At 34.5% G+C, this 23416-nt stretch overlaps 1 protein-coding gene across 3 annotated transcripts in view; it reads right to left on the minus strand.

Annotated features, from left to right (window-relative positions):
* Positions 1–1321: 1321 nt before the first annotated feature.
* The window catches only part of LOC106063730 (thyroid receptor-interacting protein 11-like), a 77854-nt gene continuing 55759 nt past the window's right edge, over positions 1322–23416 (minus strand). For 2 of the 3 annotated variants that reach the window (XM_013222180.2, XM_013222178.2), the window contains 14 exons: positions 22292–22352; positions 21869–22085; positions 21547–21580; positions 18118–21428; positions 17447–17716; positions 16905–16976; positions 16018–16139; positions 14991–15154; positions 14703–14806; positions 12643–12742; positions 4068–4149; positions 2407–2521; positions 2054–2152; positions 1322–1786 (listed from right to left, as the gene is read on the minus strand). In XM_013222180.2, coding sequence (XP_013077634.2) covers positions 1487–1786; positions 2054–2152; positions 2407–2521; positions 4068–4149; positions 12643–12742; positions 14703–14806; positions 14991–15154; positions 16018–16139; positions 16905–16976; positions 17447–17716; positions 18118–21428; positions 21547–21580; positions 21869–22085; positions 22292–22352 — 5051 coding nt within the window. In that variant the 3' untranslated portion in view covers positions 1322–1486. The remainder of the gene's footprint in view (positions 1787–2053; positions 2153–2406; positions 2522–4067; positions 4150–12642; positions 12743–14702; positions 14807–14990; positions 15155–16017; positions 16140–16904; positions 16977–17446; positions 17717–18117; positions 21429–21546; positions 21581–21868; positions 22086–22291; positions 22353–23416) is intronic. The other variant, XM_056022184.1, reaches the window with a different exon arrangement.

A 23416-nucleotide genomic window follows, 5' to 3' on the forward strand; every position in this document is an offset into this window, starting at 1 on the left:
TTTTTTAAATTGAATAATATTTAAGAGCAACATTTCATGAGGTAGAACTGCCATGTTTATATGGACTGAGAGTGTGGCTAACTTTTCATCTTGCTTTCAAACATACCCCCCCCCCCCTCCCCCTCCCCCAGACCTATTTGAAAACATCCATTATTGCTGTTGTATTTATTTTTTTGTGATACCAGTTACACAGAGGAGTGTCAGCTAAACACAAATTATTTTTATATGTATTTTGTTTTACATGTATATCATACTGAGTTGCTGCTGAGTGTATTATAATGAAAACTGTGCCAAGAGGAGCACACAACTACATTGGACATATTTCTGTGGTAAATGTCTCCTCTTGTTTCTCTCAATCCTGAATGTTATCAGCTCAACTGTTCACTGCAACTCTACTTATCAGTTGGAACATACTTCAGACCCAGGTGTGTCTTACTGAAACCTCTATGCTCAAGATGCTTGTACAATGACAAGATTGAATTGCATATTATTTGTTTACATTTTGTGTTCTATTAGGTAGGTGTACATTTTTTGTTTTGTTTTGCATCTTCCATATTAAGGGTTGATTGGATGTTGGTGTAACCTGCCCTTTGAACTTAATGCCTACAGTCACTGTGTGATATTGTGGCATGTCTTGTAAATAAAAGTGTTACTTTGTAGCTGCCAATTCTTGTCTCAGAGATATGAGTCCAGAGTTAATAAAATGTTCAGTCTCACGCTCATGATGTTTATGTGTTTCAATATTATTGTTTTATGTGGAATTGGAGGCATGGTGGCTGAGCAGTAAAGCGCTTGGCTTCCAAACTGGGTGAACTGGGTTTGAATTCTGAAGACGGATTTTTAATTTCAGGTACTTTGACGCCTCTGAGTCCACCCAGATGTAATGGGTACCTGACACTAGTTGGGGAAAAGTAAAGGCGGTTGGTCGTTGTGCTGGCCACATGACACCCTTGTTAACTGTGGGCCACAGAAACAGATGACCATTACATCATTTGCCTTATAGATTGCAAGGTCTGAAAGGGGAACTTTTTTTTACTATAAGTGGAAGTGGTTATAAACAAGTCATTAGATACCGGTACCATGGTTCCCAAGTTATTTATGGTGGTGGTGTTGGGTCACCATAACCTTAAGTAAAAGTCTTGTATATCATTAGGGTTATGGAGTCACTATAAATATAAAAAAAAAGGCTTGTACCAAATTAGATGTACTTTATTCCCTATTAAAGAAAACAACTTATGTTACTTATAAGTTTTTTAACAGTTCAAGACAAAGTTCACGAATCAACACAAATTTTTACAGCAATGAAATTAAAATGTTTCCCTTTCAGATGTAAACATTTTATTGAATCAAAATCAAATACATCAGTGTGAACCAATATACAGTCATCTCTACTATCTATAATTTATTGTTCTGATGGGCGAAATGTAATAAATATTGCAATGCATTATAGTGACAAAAAACATCAACAAGTATGTACATGCCAGGGTCACCTCTTGCCCAGAACGTCCTTAAGAATTGCACTCTCAGACAGGGTATGTGTGTTAGAGATTGGGGCGAATAGGGCAGAGGGCATTGGACCCATATCGTTGGAGATCAACAAGTGTGTCGATGGTGATGAAGACTTCTGAGTGTCATGTGTAACATGCCTTGGCGCAGTAAATGGGTTAAATGGACTTTTGTGCCGTTGCTGGGCCTCTGCTGCCATAGCTTCAGCAGGAAGACGTACAGGGGTTGAAGGCGGTGATGATTCTTTCTCTAAGAACTTGACAAACAGCTGAGAAAATGACTGTAAGGACAAAGTAAACATAAATAACTGAAACATATACAGGAAGTGTAGTTCAATTTAAACTAAGAATTATTGAAGAAAAAAAAATACGCAGGGAGTTTCATTCAATCTAAGCTTAGAAATATTTGAGAGAAAAAAAAAAGTGAACATCAGCGTAGCTTATAATTACAAGCATTTCTACTTTGACTAACAAACTAGTTATCGACACCCCCCCCCCCCCCCCCCCATCACATCTTTCATCTCTTGATATCACAAAGTCAAAAGTACCTGATTGGATGGTGCAGGTTTCGATGGTGTCCATTCTTTGACTGGAGTGCGGCTAAATATTCCAGAGAGCAAACCTCTTTTTGTCTGAGCCATTTCAATCTGATGTGAGGGAAAAAAAAGCTATGGCACTCACCAAATGTCATAAGATCATATTAAAATGTTCAAAGAACAGAACAAGTTCCCATTAATTATTTGCTTCCAATATTAATTATATCAAGGTCAATTATTCAACAAAAAATAAAAATATAATAGTCATTATAAAATACAAATAAGTCAAAAGATAGAAACAGGAATGCTGGAGCAATGAAATGTACATTTATCAATCATTGGTCTACACTGCATTTTTTTGTTACCTTTTGAAAATCCTCATTAGAGAAAGACAACACGTGGCCTATTAAATTAACAATTTCTGATCTGTTGCTGTCAGGGGAAGTCAGCCATGTCATGACCATGTTGTGCATGAGAGTTCTGCAAGAGGGAGAAAACCAAAATCAATACCCAGCCTTTTTCTGTATGTTACAAGCACATAGACACACCATTCATTACTTCACAGTGAAGAGCTCATCCAAACATTTCTAAACTATTTTTTTGATCTTGATTCTAGTTGTTAGACCAAGTTACTTTTTATTTCAATTTAAAAAGATAAGAAAATTCAGTAATTCAACATATTGTGACTAGAAAAATTCAGACTAAAAATAATTTGAACTAAAATTTTCAAACAAGTAATTATGCTATCAAGTCGTTTGTATTACTTTGATACAAACAACTTCAGTCAAGAGTCATTCCTAGATAATAAAATGTGCTACTTTTTCTATTCCTACGACTAACTCACACTTTCACCAGTCTCACCCCCCCCCCCCCCAAAAAAAAAAATTGAAACATTACTTTTGACAATTTTTCATTATCCTATCGAGTTAAAATTTCGCACATAAGCTCGTGCTGGTTGATATTTTGTTAAAATTTCTTCAGAAAGATCATATAGTTAACTATGAAATTAATTAAAATTAATTTTTTAATTATCTAGAAAGAAGTAAAACGTTGACCATTTTATTTTTTATTCATTTGGATTTCTTCATAGATCTGTGTATTTCTGTTTGTCTATTTGGTAAGATAACTAAGTTGGTTAATATGCATGACTGAATGCATGACGCATATGACATAATCATCTTCTTTTTTGAAGTAACATCTTTTTTTTTATAAGATAAGATAAGAAGAGTGTCAAGCTAATGCGAATGTTGGGGGTTCAGACCCTACTCTGGACCATTTTTGTTATTAATTTTTCAACCCTATGGTGTTTTAAAATTATTAAAAAATAAAAAAAAAAGAATGTTTTCTGACTATGTGACAAAATCTTTAATTAGTCAAATTCAGAAAAAAAAAAGATGTTAACAAGTATTATAAACTAAAAAAAATTCCTACTTAATTAGTTAACTAAACATTCATATTTTATTTCGTATTAAAAATTAAGAGAAAAAGAATTATAGCCTGTATGGTGACAAAACCATTAGTTATTAGTGTGACACCCTATCAACTTAGCTTCCCAGCCATACTACTATATGTGAAATGTTAGCTTCCCAGCCATACTACTATATGTGAAATGTTAGCTTCCCAGCCATACTACTATATGTGAAATGTTAGCTTAAAATAAATGATATAATTTTTGACTTGAGCTTTTGGATATATGTTGAAGTATCCTACACTATGAAGAAAATGTGAGCTAATAGTAGTAATTGAAACATGTTTAAAAAAAAATACTTAAAGAAACATTATTTTTCCAATCTTGATAAAAACATGTTTTTTTTTTTTTAATCACAAAAGAGTTTCTTGTTTTCTATGTTAAGATTCTGCACAATTTCATTTCCCACTTAGACTTCAGATCCAGACATGAATAATCCTTAGAACACATTCACATTTTTATTTTCACTAATAAAATTTAGTTGACAAAAAATGCTATTTTCCATGCATTCCAACAATTTATCCAGACTCTTGTGTTTTGTGTGGTTCTTATACTCACTTGTCAACTTTGGCCTCACTGGTAGATGTCAGCTTATGAATTTCATTTTCAGCTGCTTCTAAAGCTCTTTCTCTCAGCACAACTGCAAAGCAACATGACAAAAGAATGAATGTATTGAAAATGTGTATGTGTATTAAACATGTGTAGTTAATTTTGTAGATTTTGTTTCATTTTGTGAAAATCTACAATGTAAGTTTGAGAAAAATTCACAGCTTTTCAAAAATACATTTTTTAAAAACTTGCAATATGAACAATTTTTGTTAGAATTTTAAAACAATATTCTGAGTATACTTTTTTTTTTTTTTTTGCTGTTGATATGAGCAGACACACCTATTTTTTAATACATCTATCTTTTTTTTCCCCTGAACACACAATCACATCAAACATGTCTATAAGTATAAAACACATTCACCAGTGCACTTTATCATGTACCACTTCCATGAGCATCAGTTGCAACAGAATCATTACAAAAAATGGTTTCAGACTCAAAGTATTTTACACACTTCTGAAACAATAGTTCTGCTAACTGATCTTGCTGATAAAATACATTTGCTTACTACAAACATTTAACTCTAAATAAAATAATACTAGTCAAGGGTGACAATAACATTAAATACAAGCATGTCTAAGCTACTTCAGTGAAGAGACTAGCTTGACTAAATGGAAATGAATCTATTTATAACCTTGCTAAAATTATTATAACAAAACTAATAAAACATAGTTCCTACTTAAAATATAGACTAGGCTAGAAATATGTGTATACATTTTGTACATGACTGATTCTAAATTATAGACTGACATTGTGACTCTTGTCAACAGTTAAGATTATTCTCTTCTTGTAGTCTTAATAGCTAAAATTTGCATTACACTGGTCCGCTTTCTAGGATAAAAATGGTTTCTGCTGCTTTGAAAGTCATGGCCGCTACAGTACAACTAATGAAACCAAAACAAAAAAAAAAAAGCATGCAGATGTGAGAGCGCAAAGTAAGAATATCACATTAGGTACTGAACGCAGCCCGTCCACTCAGTACCTGAAGTAATACTCAGACCTTAGGCTTCATTGTGTGCTCATGCGTGACATGCTGGTGGACACACAACTGAAGGGGGTACAGTCAGACATAGCCTAAAACATGCCAGTGCTGGACCTTAACCACATCCATGACTCTCACCAGAGTTGAGGTGAACAAAATTCATAGTGTAGAAAGAGAAAAAACGTTAAACCCATATGGTGCTTAAAAAAAACAACATTAAAAAACATACATGCTGAATTTAAAATTAAATTGTAGCCTCGGAACACAGCCAACATATCTTAAACATCCAGAATGAAGAGTTCACATCCTTAGGCAGTCCAATAGAAAACTAAATGGACCAGAAAGAGCACTTTTATTTTTATGACTCACAAACAAAAGATTGACACACAGGCAGGCAGACGCACACACAGAATTAGTAGCAGAAGCTATTGTTCTAAGAATTGCCCTTGGCCAGTTTCTATCCATAATGCATAAAATAATAAAAAGAACTTTTTCTGTCTCATCCCCCTGCCGGCCCCTTCCCTTTTCTACTTATTGATTATCCTCCCCTGATTTTCCACCACAATAGCTGGGGCAGCCTGATCATGTGTAGTTTATATAGCATCAACGTTGTGTTTTTTTTTTATCCAACTTCTCTCTGGACAATTTATTTAAGTTTTACCCTCACCCACCCTCAGAGTGTCAGGCCAGGCACGGATACTTATTGATCTATGTTCAAAATCAATACTGAACTAAAGATCAATAGCACATGGACAGAAGTATGAAGGAAAAAAAAAACTAAATCAAAAGGACAAACAAAAAGTAATGAAGGCTCAAACCAATAGACTCAAAGCCCAGAGTCTAGCACAACAGAACAAAGTAATGCATTAGTTAGAACAGCATGCAAACAATGAGATAAAAGTATTGATAACTTCTATATCGACCCAAGTAATCATTTTCTAATTCAAATATTGTTTTATTTGTTAATAAAAAAAATGATTTTATAACAAACCATGTAATAGATCAACCATTATGTTAAGCTAATCTTTTAAACATATCTTATTATGATAAAAAAAAAAAAGCTAAATCTATCTATATGTACACAGTATTATTTAAAATGTATAACATATTTTATTTAAGAAAAATACAACTTTTTTACTGAATCACACTAAGACTAAATCTAGGAGGAAGTGTGGCTCTTTAGAACAAAACCCTGCTGCTGAAGCTGAAGGACTAGGGTTTATTTCCTTACTTTTCTAAGAAATGACTCGTTGAGTCAATGACATGGTTAACTTACAGAGGGGGAAAGACAAAACAGAGTAGAATCCTCTTGGTGTTGACCCAATTCCTTTAAACATCCCCCTTTTCCTAAACTTGGACATAATCTTTCTTCCTCTAAGAGACTTATCTTCAAAAGTAATCACCCACTACTGTACATTCAGAAGTAACATTCTGTAGTATTTGACTGATCAATCAATTGTGCATTGGTCACAGAGCTCTGCACAAATCAAGCTCTAGGAAACTATCAGAAATCTATTCTGGGCAGTCATTAAATATGGAAGACCTGCTTTGTATTTATCTAGACACAAACATCAACAACAACATCAACATCACTAATTAGGCTCATAACAACAACATCACTCATTTAGTTCCTAGTGTTCTAAAAATGTGGCAAGGACCAAATTCAACTAAGAATTGTCTCCATACCAAATAGAACTATACAAAGTTAGACAAAAGTTCTGTCTATTCTTCATAATCACAATAGGAAACTATCACCAATTGTTTAAAGACAAAGTTCAGAAGAAAGTCCACAGATTACAATGTCTGTATTCTTTTACTACCAGCTAATCAAAATTAGCAGCATACAAAAGATTAACATTGAAAATTATTATTTAAACATTTTTTTGCTTAAAACTCTTGCAGTTCTATAGAATGTAAAAAATATATATATATGCCAGTTCCATTAACTAACTTGTCACTAATGGTATAGACAAATAGTTGTAGAAAAGAATGGTTATCACAATTGTATCATAGCTTTAGATACCAACAATGAAATAAGTAAAAATCATTATAAAATAAGTTTAGTTTGAAATAAAAATCTACTTCATACATAAAGTTATTCTAAATGAACATAAACAGCAGATTAATAATTTCATGCAATTATTTCTATTTAAAAATAACCCTACAAAACTGTAGAAGCTAAGCAAGTCAGGAGTGTGAAGTAACGGCATTGGGTGGGCTGGGAGGGTAATAAAGGCAGAAAAACATTGAAATCTTCTTGACTTGCACTGTCACTTCAAATTAGCTCATAACTTCATAATGACCTATAATTAGCTCATAACTTCATAATGAACTATAATAAAAATTGTTAAAAGTTCTTTGACTCTTCAATACTGCTTTCTTTTTAAAGATTTTTTTTCTCTTTAATTAAAATGTTTTTTTTAAAAAATTATTCTTTTAATTTTTTGTTCTCACTATTCTTCATATTTTTTTGCATTGTCTCTATGACTTGCTTCCATTCTATTTTTTTTTTAAATTTAAGCTTGAATAAAAAAAAACTGTGAGTTAGGAGATTAAAAACTAGACAAAAATAAGCGATTCAATGTACCAACCCTACAACTACTTTAGAATTCAAAAGATGATCACTATAAAGTCTAAAGCTGTTGTTTCCATCACTACATTACATCAACAAAACAAGACACTTATTGTTATACAAATTAAAGTTAACAAATAAAATTTAAACAAATCACAAAAGCTTTTGTTAATAAATACTTCCTTTAAATAATAATGACTAAGTAATCATCTAGAACATATTATATCTATTTTTTTCTTTTTAAACTATAAAATAAAAATAACTTTAAATTTATGTAAATAAAACAACAAACAAACTCTCATAAATATAGTTACAACAAATATGATAAAAAAAAAAGGTAAATTAAATGTGAATTTTTAAAATATATTTTTATCCGTCTGCTCTTGATATGCCAGAAGACAAAATAAAAGATTGCATGCAGTATGTGAGGGGTATTTGTGTAACCTCGGCTGGTAACTTGAGACTCTATAAAATCACTCTGAATTACCAGCTGAGATTAGGCAAACGCCAACACCAAACAAATACAAAGAAAAAAAAAACGGTGCAAAACAAGGCGAGCCACAACCAGGTGGTGAGGAGAAGCATGGGGTAAATTGATGGTGTAACTAATAATTAGATGTTGTATAATTGGCTGTGACCTACTTTAATACAGGATGTGATCTACTTTTAATACCACATTGAACATGTAAATGTGTACATTGCAAGGAAATCAAATCTACACACTAAGATTATACTAATAGGACACACTCTACATTATAATATGATAACTATCTTATAAAGTAAGGCTTACATTAAAGGATTACACAAACCATGAATGATAATATTGGATATAATCAGTTGTATCATCTCTTCTCTATAGGCATCTGCCTTTACCATATATATATTTAATTAGAAATTATTTTTAGAACATATCTAGCTTGTAATATGATATCTAGTATTCTATGTCATCTTGACAGATACACACAAATGACATTCAAACTTCACTAGCCCTATTAACACTGGCAGTTTTGTATATTCAGTGTTGGCTACACAGATGGGTAAATCAAACTCATGTTAGATATAAGCAAGCTAAATCTAAACATTGGTGAGAAGTCTAATACTATGCTGCTCAACCTGGAACTGCTGGATGGCATTTAATGTAATGAGATTTATATGTACTGTAGCAAAGTTTTAACTGTTATAAAATAAAAGATTGAACTGTCATGTAATGATAATGAACTGGAGCAGAATAAGTTAAACTGTATTATAAGAAAGTTGAACTTTATTACTGTATTACAATGAACTGTAAAGTATTACATGTTTAATTGTCTTCTAAATGTACATCTTTTAAAAGCATCACTTCAAAATAGTTGCAACTTAACTCTTTCTCTCCGTAATTATTTACCACATTCTGGTGGAACCAACATTGGTATTGTCTGTTAGGAGAGAAAGACTTAATAAAACTAACCACACCTAGTTACTGTGGTAAAAAGTGTATTCCCTCAGGAGGCTAAAAGGCTACTGTCATGTTATTGATCTAAGTTCAAGTGTCAAATAAATGTATTGATTCTCTCCCCTTTACTACCATACTGAAGGAAAATGGGGTGGGGCTTGATGATGGTGAAAGGGGAAAAAAAGAAGCATGGGAGCTAACCTACCATTCAAATAAAGCAGAAACCAAGAATAACACTGACATTATCTGTACAAATAGTGCATAATAAAACTTTGGGTCACCGTAAACAGAGAGTAAAGATGGCTGTTTTTTTTATATAACAAGATTCAAGTTCTTTTGTACTGGAGCCGTAGAAATAGTATTTAATATAGTGAACATGTATTGAATAGAGGTTATTTCCCTTTTATCATTATTATTATTATCTTAAACTGGTATTTCTTTAAATTAAATCTTTAAAAAAAAATTAGAAAACTTAAATAAGGGAACATTGCTGAACTACAGAAAAGAGAAGTGCCCTAAACCTAAATAGTAAGCATCTCTGTTAGTGGAGCAATCTGTGAATGATTGAAAGGAATTGAAAAAAAAAAATCTCAATGAAAGAACTGGTTACACTCTCAAGAACCCAGCATCTTGATCATCTTAGAAGTTCACACAAGGATAAAAGAAGAAACAGCAGACAAGAAATATCTGGCGATTGGATAGAAACATATCAGGAAGATGATCTGCTACTGGAAGAAGCTAAAAAGAGAGGACAGTGTCAGGAGATGTCAAAAAAATTTGTTTTCCAACCCAAGCCCTGATATTGATACAGAACAAGACATTTGGAAAGATCAATTAACGATTTTTGACAGAGAATGAAACAAAGAATAATGATCAATGTTTTGACAGGAGACTAAAGTGAACTCAAGATATAAAAAAAAGTTCTAGATTCAAGTTCTCTTGAGTCATGGAGGTGCTATCATCATCTGAACAATAAATCTTCTTTGCATCTCTCAGTCAGAAGCCACCTGCAGTTGCATATTGAGAGAGGCTAGTCTAGAAATTCATACTGCCCAATTACAATACCCTGGAAAAATATGTGTATTACTGTAAATAAACATTTATACAGAAAATACCCAGCTGAACCAAATAAAAACAACTAGAATTTGAGTTTTGTAAGTGCTGGTGTGACATGACCTCTGTTCAATACCAACCAGTTTCCTGAGATTTCCATCAACTCAGGATTACCAGCTGATATTAGACAGGTGTAGCCTTAACACTGTCCAAGTAAAAACTGATGTGGCTACTTAGTAAGAAAGCCAACCAATGGACTAGCCCTTTGAGCAGACACCAACCAAAAAATGCAGGAGGCAAGGCAAAGGAAGGCCAAGAAAAAAAAAGGACTGAAGAAGTGATAGCACAATTTCAAAAGACCTCAAACTTCATCTAGCCTCATGCCTAAGACTAACAGATACACATACTTTTGATAGAAGACCTCAAACTTCATCTAGCCTCATGCCTAAGACTAACAGATACACATACTTTTGATAGAAGACCTCAAACTTCATCTAGCCTCATGCCTAAGACTAACAGATACACATACTTTTGATAGAAGACCTCAAACTTCATCTAGCCTCATGCCTAAGACTAACAGATACACATACTTTTGATAGAAGACCTCAAACTTCATCTAGCCTCATGCCTAAGACTAACAGATACACATACTTTTGATAGAAGACCTCAAACTTCATCTAGCCTCATGCCTAAGACTAACAGATACACATACTTTTGATAGAAGACCTCAAACTTCATCTAGCCTCATGCCTAAGACTAACAGATACACATACTTTTGATAGAAGACCTCAAACTTCATCTAGCCTCATGCCCAAGACTAACAGATACACATACTGTTGATAGAAGACCTCAAACTTCATCTAGCCTCATGCCTAAGACTAACAGATACACATACTGTTGATAGAAGGATAAAGTCAGCAAACATTAGTCAACTGAAGCTTGAAGATCAACAACATTGGTGCTGCATCCAAAGCTGCAACATTCAAACTTTTCAACCCAAACACTGACACCATAAGGTTTACCAAGATGATGCTATTAATTCAGCTATGCACTGCCAAAATGAAAAAGATCAGATTACTGAATGTTAACAGCAGAATGAAGCCCTAAACTAACTGACTTACTGTAGTAGATCAAAATATTTTAATACAAAATGAAAGCCAAATTTGAATAAAACCATACAGTTCATTCATTCTAGACAATGCAAGTAAAAGCAATATAACCATGAACATTGTGATAGACTAATAGCATCTAATGCTGCATATTCATAATAGAACTAAAACCAAACTAAAAAACAAGGATTTTTTATTGAAAAAAAAAATTCTTCTTAGTAAGTTAAAACATCTAGAATGCCATAATTCAAATTCAGAAACTTTAGTCTGTATAGACTGATAAAACCTCTCAGAATGTGCACATAGAAATTTCTTAGGAACTTTTCTCCCTTAACAACTGAAACCAGCAGTTTGATTAGATCCTATCAACTATATCATGACTCTGATCACCATGTACAAACTATACTTCAATGAAGTTTGTAAACTAATGGTGAACAGAACAGAACCCTACAAGAGTACTAATGAAGAAGATCTATTCCTTTCATTCAATAAAAAAGAGGACTACTTAACTAAACCAATTCATGGGCTTTGAATAGGCAAGGGGAGTTGACATAAGTTACTACACACACATATTTCTTTTTTAATGTCAGTGTGTATGTGTTTGTGTGTGAGTGAGGAACTTTTCTGCCGCCCACCCTTTCTTTTCTCATTTTGGGCCTACACTGATTATTTTAGTGACTTTGAAGAGAATATCCATGAGGTAATTTATACTAATATAACTAAAAGGATATATATATATCTTATCTGTGCTAATTAACAAACTATGAAATATTGAAATAATGAGGCGCGCGTTGAGCTTCAGGTCAAGATGATTGCAAGCAACAAAACAACGAGAAGTACAACAAGAAAACAAACACACTGAAAGATAAACCAAAACAAATCTGCCAATTATTATAGTTTGTAGTAAATAATGTAAATACATTTTGAAGTATAAACAGGGAATAAAGGTAAGTGAGCAATTTTGTATAATAAAAACAGTTACATTAGTTTATTATTCACAAATGTTTAAGTGCAGGATACCAACACTTCAACAACATAACTGAACCAAAAATCCAACGTTTTAACATGAAAAGCAAAAAAAAATATGAGCAGGTGAGCAAGCTAATGTTTCTTTGCAAGCAGGCGACCAGACATTGTCATAAAATCTACCATCCTAATAAAACTTTTTTTTTTTTTTAAATATATTTATTCGAGTAATTTGGAAAACAAAAACATTTATCAGTTCAAAAAAAGGGGAGATATATTTAGTTAAAAAAGTAATCTCCCTCACAGCCTCTAGGTAACAACTACAGCAACATTTTACAACAACTAACTGCTATTACTAGGACTACAGCTGCAGACATGCCATAACATAGAGCTCAAGTATAGAAACACAAACCTTCCTCCTTGAGTGCTGTGATGGCCTCCTCTTTCCTGTCCAACTGTTCACTTAATCTGCTGGCTGCCTCCAGACCTTCTAGAGCTTCAGTGAGGTCATCCTAGTGTAGAGCAAAGTGGGAGATATCAAGTCAGTAGATAAAGAATTGAAAGTAGAGGTCAGTAGATAAAGAATTGATAGTAGAGGTCAGTAGATAAAAAATTGAAAGTAGAGGTCAGTAGATAAAGAATTGATAGTAGAAGTCAGTAGATAAAGAATTGATAGTAGAAGTCAGTAGATAAAGAATTGAAAGTAGAGGTCAGTAGATAAAGAATTGATAGTAGAAGTCAGTAGATAAAGAATTGATAGTAGAAGTCAGTAGATAAAGAATTGAAAGTAGAGGTCAGTAGATAAAGAATTGATAGTAGAGGTCAGTAGATAAAAAATTGAAAGTAGAGGTCAGTAGATAAAGAATTGATAGTAGAAGTCAGTAGATATAGAATTGATAGTAGAAGTCAGTAGATAAAAAATTGATAGTAGAGGTCAGTAGATAAAGAATTGATAGTAGAAGTCAGTAGATATAGAATTGATAGTAGAAGTCAGTAGATATAGAATTGATAGTAGAAGTCAGTAGATAAAAAATTGATAGTAGAGGTCAGTAGATATAGAATTGATAGTAAAAGTCAGTAGATAAAAAATTGATAGTAGAGGTCAGTAGATAAAGAATTGATAGTAGAGGTCAGTAGATAAAGAATTGATAGTAGAGGTCAGTAGATAAAGAATTGATACTAGAAGTCAGTAGATAAAGAATTGATAGTAGAAATCAGTAGATATAGAATTGATAGTAAAAGTCAGTAGATAAAGAATTGATAGTAGAAGTCAGTAGATAAAGAATTGATAGTAGAGGTCAGTAGATAAAGAATTGATAGTAGAAGTCAGTAGATAAAGAATTGATAGTAGAAATCAGTAGATATAGAATTGATAGTAGAAGTCAGTAGATAAAGAATTGATAGTAGAAGTCAGTAGATATAGAATTGATAGTAGAAGTCAGTAGATAAAGAATTGATAGTAGAAGTCAGTAGATATAGAATTGATAGTAGAAGTCAGTAGATATAGAATTGATAGTAGAAGTCAGTAGATAAAGAATTGATAGTAGAGGTCAGTAGATAAAGAATTGATAGTAGAGGTCAGTAGATAAAGAATTGATAGTAGAGGTCAGTAGATAAAGAATTGATAGTAGAGGTCAGTAGATAAAGAATTGATAGTAGAAGTCTGTAGATAAAGAATTGATAGTAGAAATCAGTAGATATAGAATTGATAGTAAAAGTCAGTAGATAAAGAATTGATAGTAGAAGTCAGTAGATAAAGAATTGATAGTAGAGGTCAGTAGATAAAGAATTGATAGTAGAGGTCAGTAGATAAAGAATTGATAGTAGAGGTCAGTAGATAAAGAATTGATAGTAGAAGTCAGTAGATAAAGAATTGATAGTAGAAGTCAGTAGATATAGAATTGATAGTAAAAGTCAGTAGAAAAAAGAAAAAAAAACATGTATTAAACAAATTTGTGATGCCTCTTTTTTTAAAATTTCATAATTTTAGAAGATAATTTTTTTGTTCTATTTACTTGTAAAAGATTTATTTAGAAAATACAATTTGAAGGCAGTCACGCCCAGTTTTCCATTTATGAAAAAATGTCATTGAAGCCCTTAAAAAAGTATTTTCCCTATAATGTTCTGACTTTATTTACTGATTTTATCAAAGTACAGACATCCACTCTGTAGAAAAAGAACTTTATAGTAGTTTAAGTGTATTTTAAATATGTGAATATTAAGTTAGAAGTTGAAAAGTGGTCAAAGTCAACCCCGTTTCACGATAACAGATATAAAAGTATTTCGATAATCAGTAGATATAAAAGTAATACATAAAAAAAAAAAGATACAGTTGAAGGCTCTTTATGTGGTCAAGATGGAGAGACACTCATTGGTCAAGATGGTGACAGATTCAGTGGTCAAGATGGAGACAGATTCAGTGGTCAAGATGGAGACAGATTCAGTGGTCAAGTTGTATCTTTAAAGACTCACCTTGATGGCTGAAAGTTCTCGCTTTTTCTCTTCTAACTCTTGTCTCAATGTTTTACATTCTCTTTCTAAGTGATCTGTCTCTGCAGCAATAGCTGCTTCTTTCTCTAGCAGAGGAAAAAAGATAGTGTATTTTATAACCAGTATGGTTCAAGTAGAATAGCAGATGTAATCTATTTAGCTGTTCTTAAATTCCTGCAACAATTTAAAGCTTTTTCTTGGGATTAGAATTTTACTTAGTTTTATTTCATTCTAATGTGTGTTGTATATTTCAATATTTGGTGCAATCACCTTTCTGGAAGTGTTCCAGCACTAGCTGAAGGTTGCTGAGAGATGTTGCATACTGCTGGCATTGGTCTTGCAGGTTGGCCAATTGCATGTAGGCTGAGTCCCTCTGAGTGCATACTTGTTGTAATTGGACCTGCAGACCTTCAAGATGGCGGAGGTTTTCTTGGCTGCAATTAATAAAGACACAAAATAGCTCAAGGTATAAGAGAAACTATCAATCATTTAGGTTTACCAGACACAATCAATCACTGAGGTTTACTGGACACTATCAATCACTGAGGTTTACTGGACACTATCAATCACTGAGGTTTACTGGACACTATCAATCATTGAGGTTTACTGGACACTATCAATCATTGAGGTTTACTGGACACTATCAATCATTGAGGTTTACTGGACACTATCAATCATTGAGGTTTACTGGACACTATCAATCATTGAGGTTTACTGGACACTATCAATCATTGAGGTTTACTGGACACTATCAATCATTGAGGTTTACTGGACACTATCAATCATTGAGGTTTACTGGACACTATCAATCATTGAGGTTTACTGGACACTATCAATCATTGAGGTTTACTGGACACTATCAATCATTGATACTTATTGGACATTTATTGAGTGGCGGGGTGGCTGAGAGGTAAAGCACTCAGCTTCCCAACCAGGTCATGGGTTTGAAGACTGGGATCATTAATTTCGGGATCATTGGGCGACTCTGAGTCCACCCAGTTCTTATGAGTACCTGACATTAGTTGGGGAAAGTAAAGACGGTTGGTCGTTGTGCTGGTCACATGACAGAGAAACAGATGACCTTTACATCATCTGCCCATCTGCAAGGTCTGTAAGGGGAACTTTTTTTGTCAATCATTAAGGTTTTTGAACTGTTTGCCAGAGAAACAGATGAGCTGTTTCCTTCTCTCCAGGGAAATGTTTTTCAGTTATTTTTAAAGAACATGATGTTGATCTATTTTTGAGTTTGACTGCAATGAAATAAAAAATATTAACATTATCAAATAAAGAAAAATACCTAGCCATCTCCATTCTGGAATGATACTGCATGGCCTGTTCCTCAGCCATGGCTAATTTGTTCCTTAAATCTTTTTCCCTCTCCTCTGATTCTAATGCTTCCTTGGTGTATCCCTCTTCAGTCTAGGAGATAAAGATATAAAATATAACACTTAAAAAACAAACAGTCTAGGAGATAAAGATACAAAATATAACACTTAAAAAACAAACAGTCTAGGAGATAAAGATACAAAATATAACACTTAAAAAAACAAACAACACTTAATCCTAAATTAATTAGATTTATTTTATTTGCTGAGCCAAAGTTTCTGAGCTAAAATTTGAGTGGCGACAAGTTTACTTTGGACTTAATAAGTAGCTCAAGTTTGTATCTGATCAATTGATGTGGTAGTTGGCCATGTGCTGGCCCTATAGAACACTAGTAAACCAAGACCAAGCAGGCTTCCGAAAACCATCCTATGGGGCACAGTGCAAGGCAGGGGGAAGTAAGGAAGACAAAAGTGAAGTTTGAGTGAATGACATTAAGGCAAGGGTCAGCCTCTTCCTTAAACTCACCAGTAGAGAACTCAAGAGGACATTAAGTTGTGATCAATAATATTAACAACCCAATATACTCAACTTTCCAGGGGAGGCTATGAAATGAGAGAAAACAATTAGGGACAGCTAATTAACATGCAAAGTAGATGAACAGGGAAAGCTTAACTTTGACCTCAGTACTTCTCAAGCCTTTACAAAGAATAGATCATATACCTACAGGAAATAGTTTTTTTGTTTTTTTTTCATTACCAGCATTCATGAGTAGAAAACAGGTAATCATTATGTTACTTGTAGGTAGTTAAAAGGGAAAAAAACCCAGCATATCCCAAAAGGAACAAAATATAACTGCACCTCTATTAAATGATGTCTCAGTCTCTCCACTTCTCTTGATATTTTACATTCTTTGTCTTTGTAATAAGAAACCTGGGAATCAAAATATAAAAAATACTTAAACCAGACACTCCTTCCCTAATAAAAATAAATTATTGATAGGCGTGAGCATCTAAAGGAAACTTTCAAACATTTATATTGTGATAGAAATGACATAGTGCATGATTTGTATGAGCCAAATATTTGATAGTATTTGAAGTCACCCTTTGTGGAGATGACCTTTTTCTTATTTCTTTCATTATTGTTATAAAATGTAGAAACATTTACAAATTAAGAATTTCACAAGAATGAGTGAACAGCTAGGTCTGCCATAGTGGAACCTTCAGAGAGGTGAAGAACTCTGGGTCCACGCACCTCTCAGTGGTCCAATGGGTAATGGGGATAATTGTCTGATGGACTTTTTCCAAGGTAAGAATAAAGAAATATTTACTAATCCATCTTAACAAGAGGACTTCACTAGTATTAATGTGATATGCATATTCAAAATGAAGACTAGTGCTGACCTCTGACCTCAGGTTCTCACACTCTTGCTTTCTCTGTTCCACAAACATGATCAGTTGGTCCCTCTCATGTTGCAACTGCTGGGTCAAGGACACCACCTCATGATTCTCCTTCATCAGCTTAGAGATGTGACCCTGCTCCCCCTGCCTCTCATGCAAGACTGAGGTCAAGGTTGCTACTTGGTCCCTCAGGGCGGTGATACTGCCATCTTTCTCCTTCACCTCCATGGTGAGTTTGTTGCAGGCTTCACGCAGAGCTGCGCACTCAGTTTCCTGTGTGTAGAAAATGTTACCTTTTTTTTTACTCTAGTTTAAATGTGTCTTGAGACTATGCAAGTACTTAATGATATTTGATTATATATATTCAAACTTCACTGTAGGTCAAATGAAAACACTTTAGTTTTAGACATCAGTTAAGTGAGATTTTTTCTGTTATTTTAATATACTGAGACTAAAAATGCATTTGGAAAATATAAAACAATATTATATTGAGATATTTCACTTTTTAGAGTCATGGTTATGACCACAATTCAATTTCATGAAGGATTTCAGTTAATTATTAATTTTAAAATAATGTTTAGGGGGTCTTTAATTTAACAAAATAGGGTTATAATTTTTTTTTTAAAAGGTGGGGAAAACCATTAGACTAAAATTAGCAGTTGCAAACCACTAACCTGTGAGACACTTTTTCTCTGTGTTTGTTCTCTGTCTGTTTTCAAGTCAGCTATTTCTGACAAAAGTCCAGTCAATTGAAATTTAGCATTTTCCAGCTGCTTTCTTAAATGTGCACACTCTGATTCTTTGGAGACTAGTTCCTCCTCCAGAGTGCTGATGCGATGGTTCAGGGATTGCACTTTTTCATCACGCTGGCACAGCTCAAGCTTCAAGGTCGACTCTGTTTGCTTCAGAGTCTCAAGTTCTGCCTCTAGACTGGACGTGTCTGTCTTTGAAATGTCTACGCTATTTGACCTCTGGATGAGTTCCCCATGTCGCACTTCCATTGCGGCTAGCTTCTGCTTGCACTGAATGAGCTCATTCTGAGCTGCAACTAAGGCCTGGGCTTTGTCATCAAACTTTGGGATCAGAGCTTGGTATTCACTGTTGACTTTGTCATATGCTGCTTGCATTTCACCCAAAAGTCCTGACAGTCGTAGTGTTTCAGCATGGAAGGCCACAGATTCAGCATGCTTTTGTGTGATGCAGGCTATGAGCTGCTCCCTCTCTGAAGTAAGGGTTGCTATTTGCTGAGTAAATGTCTCTCTATCTTTCAGCAATGGTGCCAGGTGACTAGCTGCCTGGGTTTCATTTGAAGACTGCAGAACTGCCAGGAGGGTTTCATTCTTCTGTTTTAATGCCTCTACTTCTGTTTCCTTGTCACGGACAAGCCTGGCCATATTGGCCAATGCTTCCCTCCGCATGTCGTCCACCTCTTCATCAAGAGAGTGTGAGCTGCTCTGTTGCTGAAGCTCCCTGTTGTCATCCTGCAGCTTGCTGAGGGCAGTCTGGCTTGCTGAAAGGGCCGTCATTAATCTGTGTGTCTCCAGTTTGAGCGATGAAGCCTCCCTAGACTTCTCTGTGACCACAGCCATCAGTTGTTCCCGTTCAGACTTGAGATCTCTGAGCTCAGCTTCCAGCTTGTGAGCTTCAAACTGATTTGAGATGTTCTTATCTCCTCCACCTTTTTCAAAGAGGGCTAAGAAGGCTGCGTTGCTCTTCTGAAGTTCAGTCAAAGTCAGGTCCTTCTCTTTAAGTTCTGCACACAGTCTCTCAATTTCTGCTTCCAGCTCAAAATATCTGTCCTGATCAGAGCCTTCTACATTCTCTTCAACAATATACTCATTGGAAGAGGAATATGTTTTATCAGAGTTGACCTTCTGATCAATTTGTACTACTGATTGTAGGCTGGTTGAGGAAGACGACGACAACTCGTCTGAGCTGGACAAAGTGGTGTACTCTAAGGCTTTAATCTCCTTATATTCTAGTGCTGGTCTACCAGACTGAGTAAAAGTTGTCAACATCTCTAGCTGTTCAGATGTGAGAATAGTAATCAGAAAATTCAACTTGGCTTCAGTCTCATTTAAAAGTGTCTCCTTATCTACTGAAGTCTGCCTCAGTACAGCTAGTGTACTCTTGTGTCTGGTCAGGTCAAGAACTGACTTTTCCAGGGCTCTACGGTGCTCATCTGACTTTTCATTTAAATCTGCAATGCCAGCTTCTTGACACTGTATAGTTTCCTGTGCTGCTTGCAGTTCATACTGAAGTCTAGAGATTGTTTCTCTGCATGCTAAAAGCTCCTTTTCCAACTGATTGCCATTGTGAAAATCTTGCTGAGTTTTTAATTTCTCTAATTCTGCTGTAAGTTTTGAAATTTCAACATTTTCAAACTGACTGTCAGCTTGTCTATTTAAATTGTTTGATCCCTGCACATTAAGTTCCATGTCAGATTGTTCATTATGAGAATTGACTTTTCCTAAAGGTGACTCTGTTTCCAGTGTGACCAAGTTAGATTTTAATTCTATCACCTCTTGGTCCTTCTGATCACACAAGGCTTGTAACTGAATCATCTGTTCCATAAGAGTAGCTACTTCTGTTTGAGCAGACACAAATTTATGCTCAAGGTCTTCTAATTCTTGACATTTTACAGACAGCAATGATTTTAGGGAAGATGTGTCTTTCACTTCTGCTTCCAATTTCTCTAGCTTCAGAGTTATCTCTCCTTGAACCTCTAGTAATTTTTTGTTCTCTTCAAGAAGAGATTCTGAATCATGATTAGACTTCAGTGTTTCAATTTGGCCTGCAAGCTGCCTGGACAAGTTTGATTTCTCTGCCTTTAAACTGGAAACCTCAGAGGTCAGAATTTCATTTGTCTTGACTAGCTCCTCAAGTTTATGATTGGCTTCAAGTAAGGACTGTAACAAAGACTGCTTATCACCAGACTCCTGGTCAAGTCTCTGCTGCATATCTGAAACAATTTTTTGACTAGCTTCAAGTTCTTTTTGCAAGTGTCTCATTTCTTCAGAAGTGTTAGCCTGAGTCTCGTGTAGTTGTTGTTTTAATGTCTGCTTATCATTGTACAATTTTTGTACCTGCTGTCTTAAATCATTAATCAATTTACCATCAGACTCAATCTGTCTTCTGACACTGGCTTCCTTCTCTAGAATTTTCTGAAAAGCTGAATCTTTCAAGGGACTCTCCTTCACATTCTCTTCAAGCTGGTTAGACAAAAGCTGTTCAAAGTTAAAGCTGAAAAGATTTTTTTGTTCTTCTAAAGTTGCCAGCTTGGATTGGAGCTCTGTACATTCCTTCAATTTCACATCAATATTCATCTTTTCAATTTGCTGATTTTCATTCATCTGTTGCCACTTTTCCACTTCCTGTTCAGCTTCAGATAGCCTCCCTTGCATGCCTTGAAGCTCCGCCTCTAACTGTTTTTTCTGGCCTGAAAGAATCTTAAGCTCTTCTCTCATTTCTTTTATCTTGGAAACTTTGGAGGCAGTCTCACTCTGGGCCCGCTCCAGCTCTTCCTTTAGTTCCTGCTTATCCATGTGAAGATCATTGATGACTTGCCCACCTTTATGGAGTTTCTGTCGCAGGTCTGCCATCTCTTTCTCTACTGTAGCATCAGACTTGGTGGCTTCAAACAACTTTCTGCTCAGCTCTTGCAAGTCAGATTCATATTTCTGACACTTTTCTTTCCAGATAGACTCGTCCTTAAGGCTGGAAGCATTGGTCTGATCTGAGCCTCGCAAACTTTCTTGAAGTTCTACAACTGTCTTATTTAGCATCTCTATGGTCTCCTGCTGATGAGTTATTTCCATGTTTTTCTCTGACAACTGGGAGGCCAGCTGGTTTCTCTTCTGAATGAGCTGCTCCACAGCCTCTGCATGCTGCTCATCCAACTCTTCCAGAGCATTCTTCAGCTCAGTGTTCTCTAGCTGTAGGGAGGAAATCTCAGCCTCAAGAGCTTGAACTTTATCTTGTACTTCTGGAGTGAAACAAGATACTGATTTAACACAACAGGAAAAACTATGGCTTGTAAAAGAGAGTTTAAATTATTTATTTTTTTGATCGGCCTATTTAAACACAAATTTATCTTAACTTACCATCAGAGTCTGAACTTATCCCATTTGAACCAGACTGAAATAGAAAAAGAAATATTGTTCTATTGTTTTTGCTACTTCTACTCTGTGTTTGTAAGTTTTGATAAAGAATATCCATTAACTTACTAAAACAGCCTTTCAAACACTATTATATCATTCTATCATTTTGTAACAATATCAAAAGAACGCTTGTATTCTATTAGTGACTATGACAATATACAAACTTTTAGATCAGATTTTATTTTTAGTTCACTTTACAGCGAATAAGAAAAAAAAACAACAATTTTACAAAAAGTTCATTTCATTACAATTCTTAGTTGTCTACCTTTAGTGACTGAACTTCTTGCTCCAAGTTTTGAGACTTTTGTCGGAGCTCAGTGATGATGTCTTCCAGAGCATCTTTTTCCATCTGCCAATCTGTTCTCTCCATCTCAACATTGGCCAACTCATCAGAACGACTGTTTAACTCAGCCCTCAACTGAGCAATCTCCCTGTCAATGTCCTCTGTTTTAACATGAAGTGCTGAGCTCTTGTGCTCACTGCTGGAGAATTATGAAAAAAGGTTTAATTAAATAAAAACAAAAGTCTATGAGAAATGTCTGCCAAACTCTATTAGATAAGAACTCTGATGGAGAAAACTAAAAAACATGGAATGAAAGCTGTGAAGAATTTTAAATAAATAACTATGAGAGTGGAATTGAAGTTGAATTGTCCTAACATAGAAACAATGCACAAATGAGCAACTGACCTGCTAGGAGAGCTGGACTTCATGTCTAGAGTGTCCTCACTATCTTCATGATCTTCTGACACTAGACAGAGTCAAGATTTGTTATAAATGTTATCTTCTATCAAAATGAGACTCAAAGATAGTCACATCAAATTTATATTTATGCTTTTAATAATATGGGACTATCTGTAAATCTGTAGATTAAGGAAGAATGCAATATTTCATCTGACAACTTCTGTAGAACATACAATGTTTATTTAACACTGATCTGAACACATGAGTAGTCCTTTAATTTGATATATATTAACAAAAGACAAAATAGGATCCCAAAGTCAACAAAAACTTAAGAACCTTTCAATATCCCCCCCCCTCCCAAACTAATTCACACAACTTCTATACAAGAAATGTTTTCATGAATGTTAAACTGTTGTGCCTCTTGACTGACCTAAGCTTCTATTTATAACAAATTATTCAACTCCAACATCTGTTTCATAAGTTTGTTTGGAGTATTTGACTATTGATTTATTGAGACCAACAGAGAGATGAAGCTATGGATTTTGTTTTTATCTCAATCTGAGGACTAGAAGAGCATTTTCTGTTGTAACATTTTAAAATATGATCATGTTATAGAAGTATTTCTAATTGATCTGTAACAAGAAAAACATTTAAAAAAAAAATACTTAAAAAAAAGACATTAGCCATTTGTGAATCTCATGAGGGATTATTTTGCTCTAAACAACTAATAAATGTTAGATAAAAAAAAAGGAACATATTTACCCTGCCCCATTCCCCTCTGGGAAAAAAAATCCTGGTTTCTTGAATTTTTTATTTTTTTTTGTTTTACATTTACCTTCAGAGTTGAAGGTAATCTACTTCCTATTCCAAATCTCTCACAGAAGGACAGGGGATGGCAGTGGACAGGGTACGAACTGGGACCATCCAGACAACCAAATGACAGCCTGCAAACCGCATGACCAGGCAGCCATCTATTAGACTTGATGATACCCTAATGCTAAGGCCTTTAGAACTAGACTTAAATGACCAAATGACAGTCTGCAAACTGCATGACCAGGGAGCCATGTACCAGACTTGATGATATTCTAATCATAGGCATTTACAACTAGACTTAGAAGATGATGTGCAAAA

This window comes from Biomphalaria glabrata, chromosome 3 (assembly GCF_947242115.1).
Source record: "Biomphalaria glabrata chromosome 3, xgBioGlab47.1, whole genome shotgun sequence".
In the NCBI taxonomy this organism is placed as follows: domain Eukaryota; kingdom Metazoa; phylum Mollusca; class Gastropoda; family Planorbidae; genus Biomphalaria; species Biomphalaria glabrata.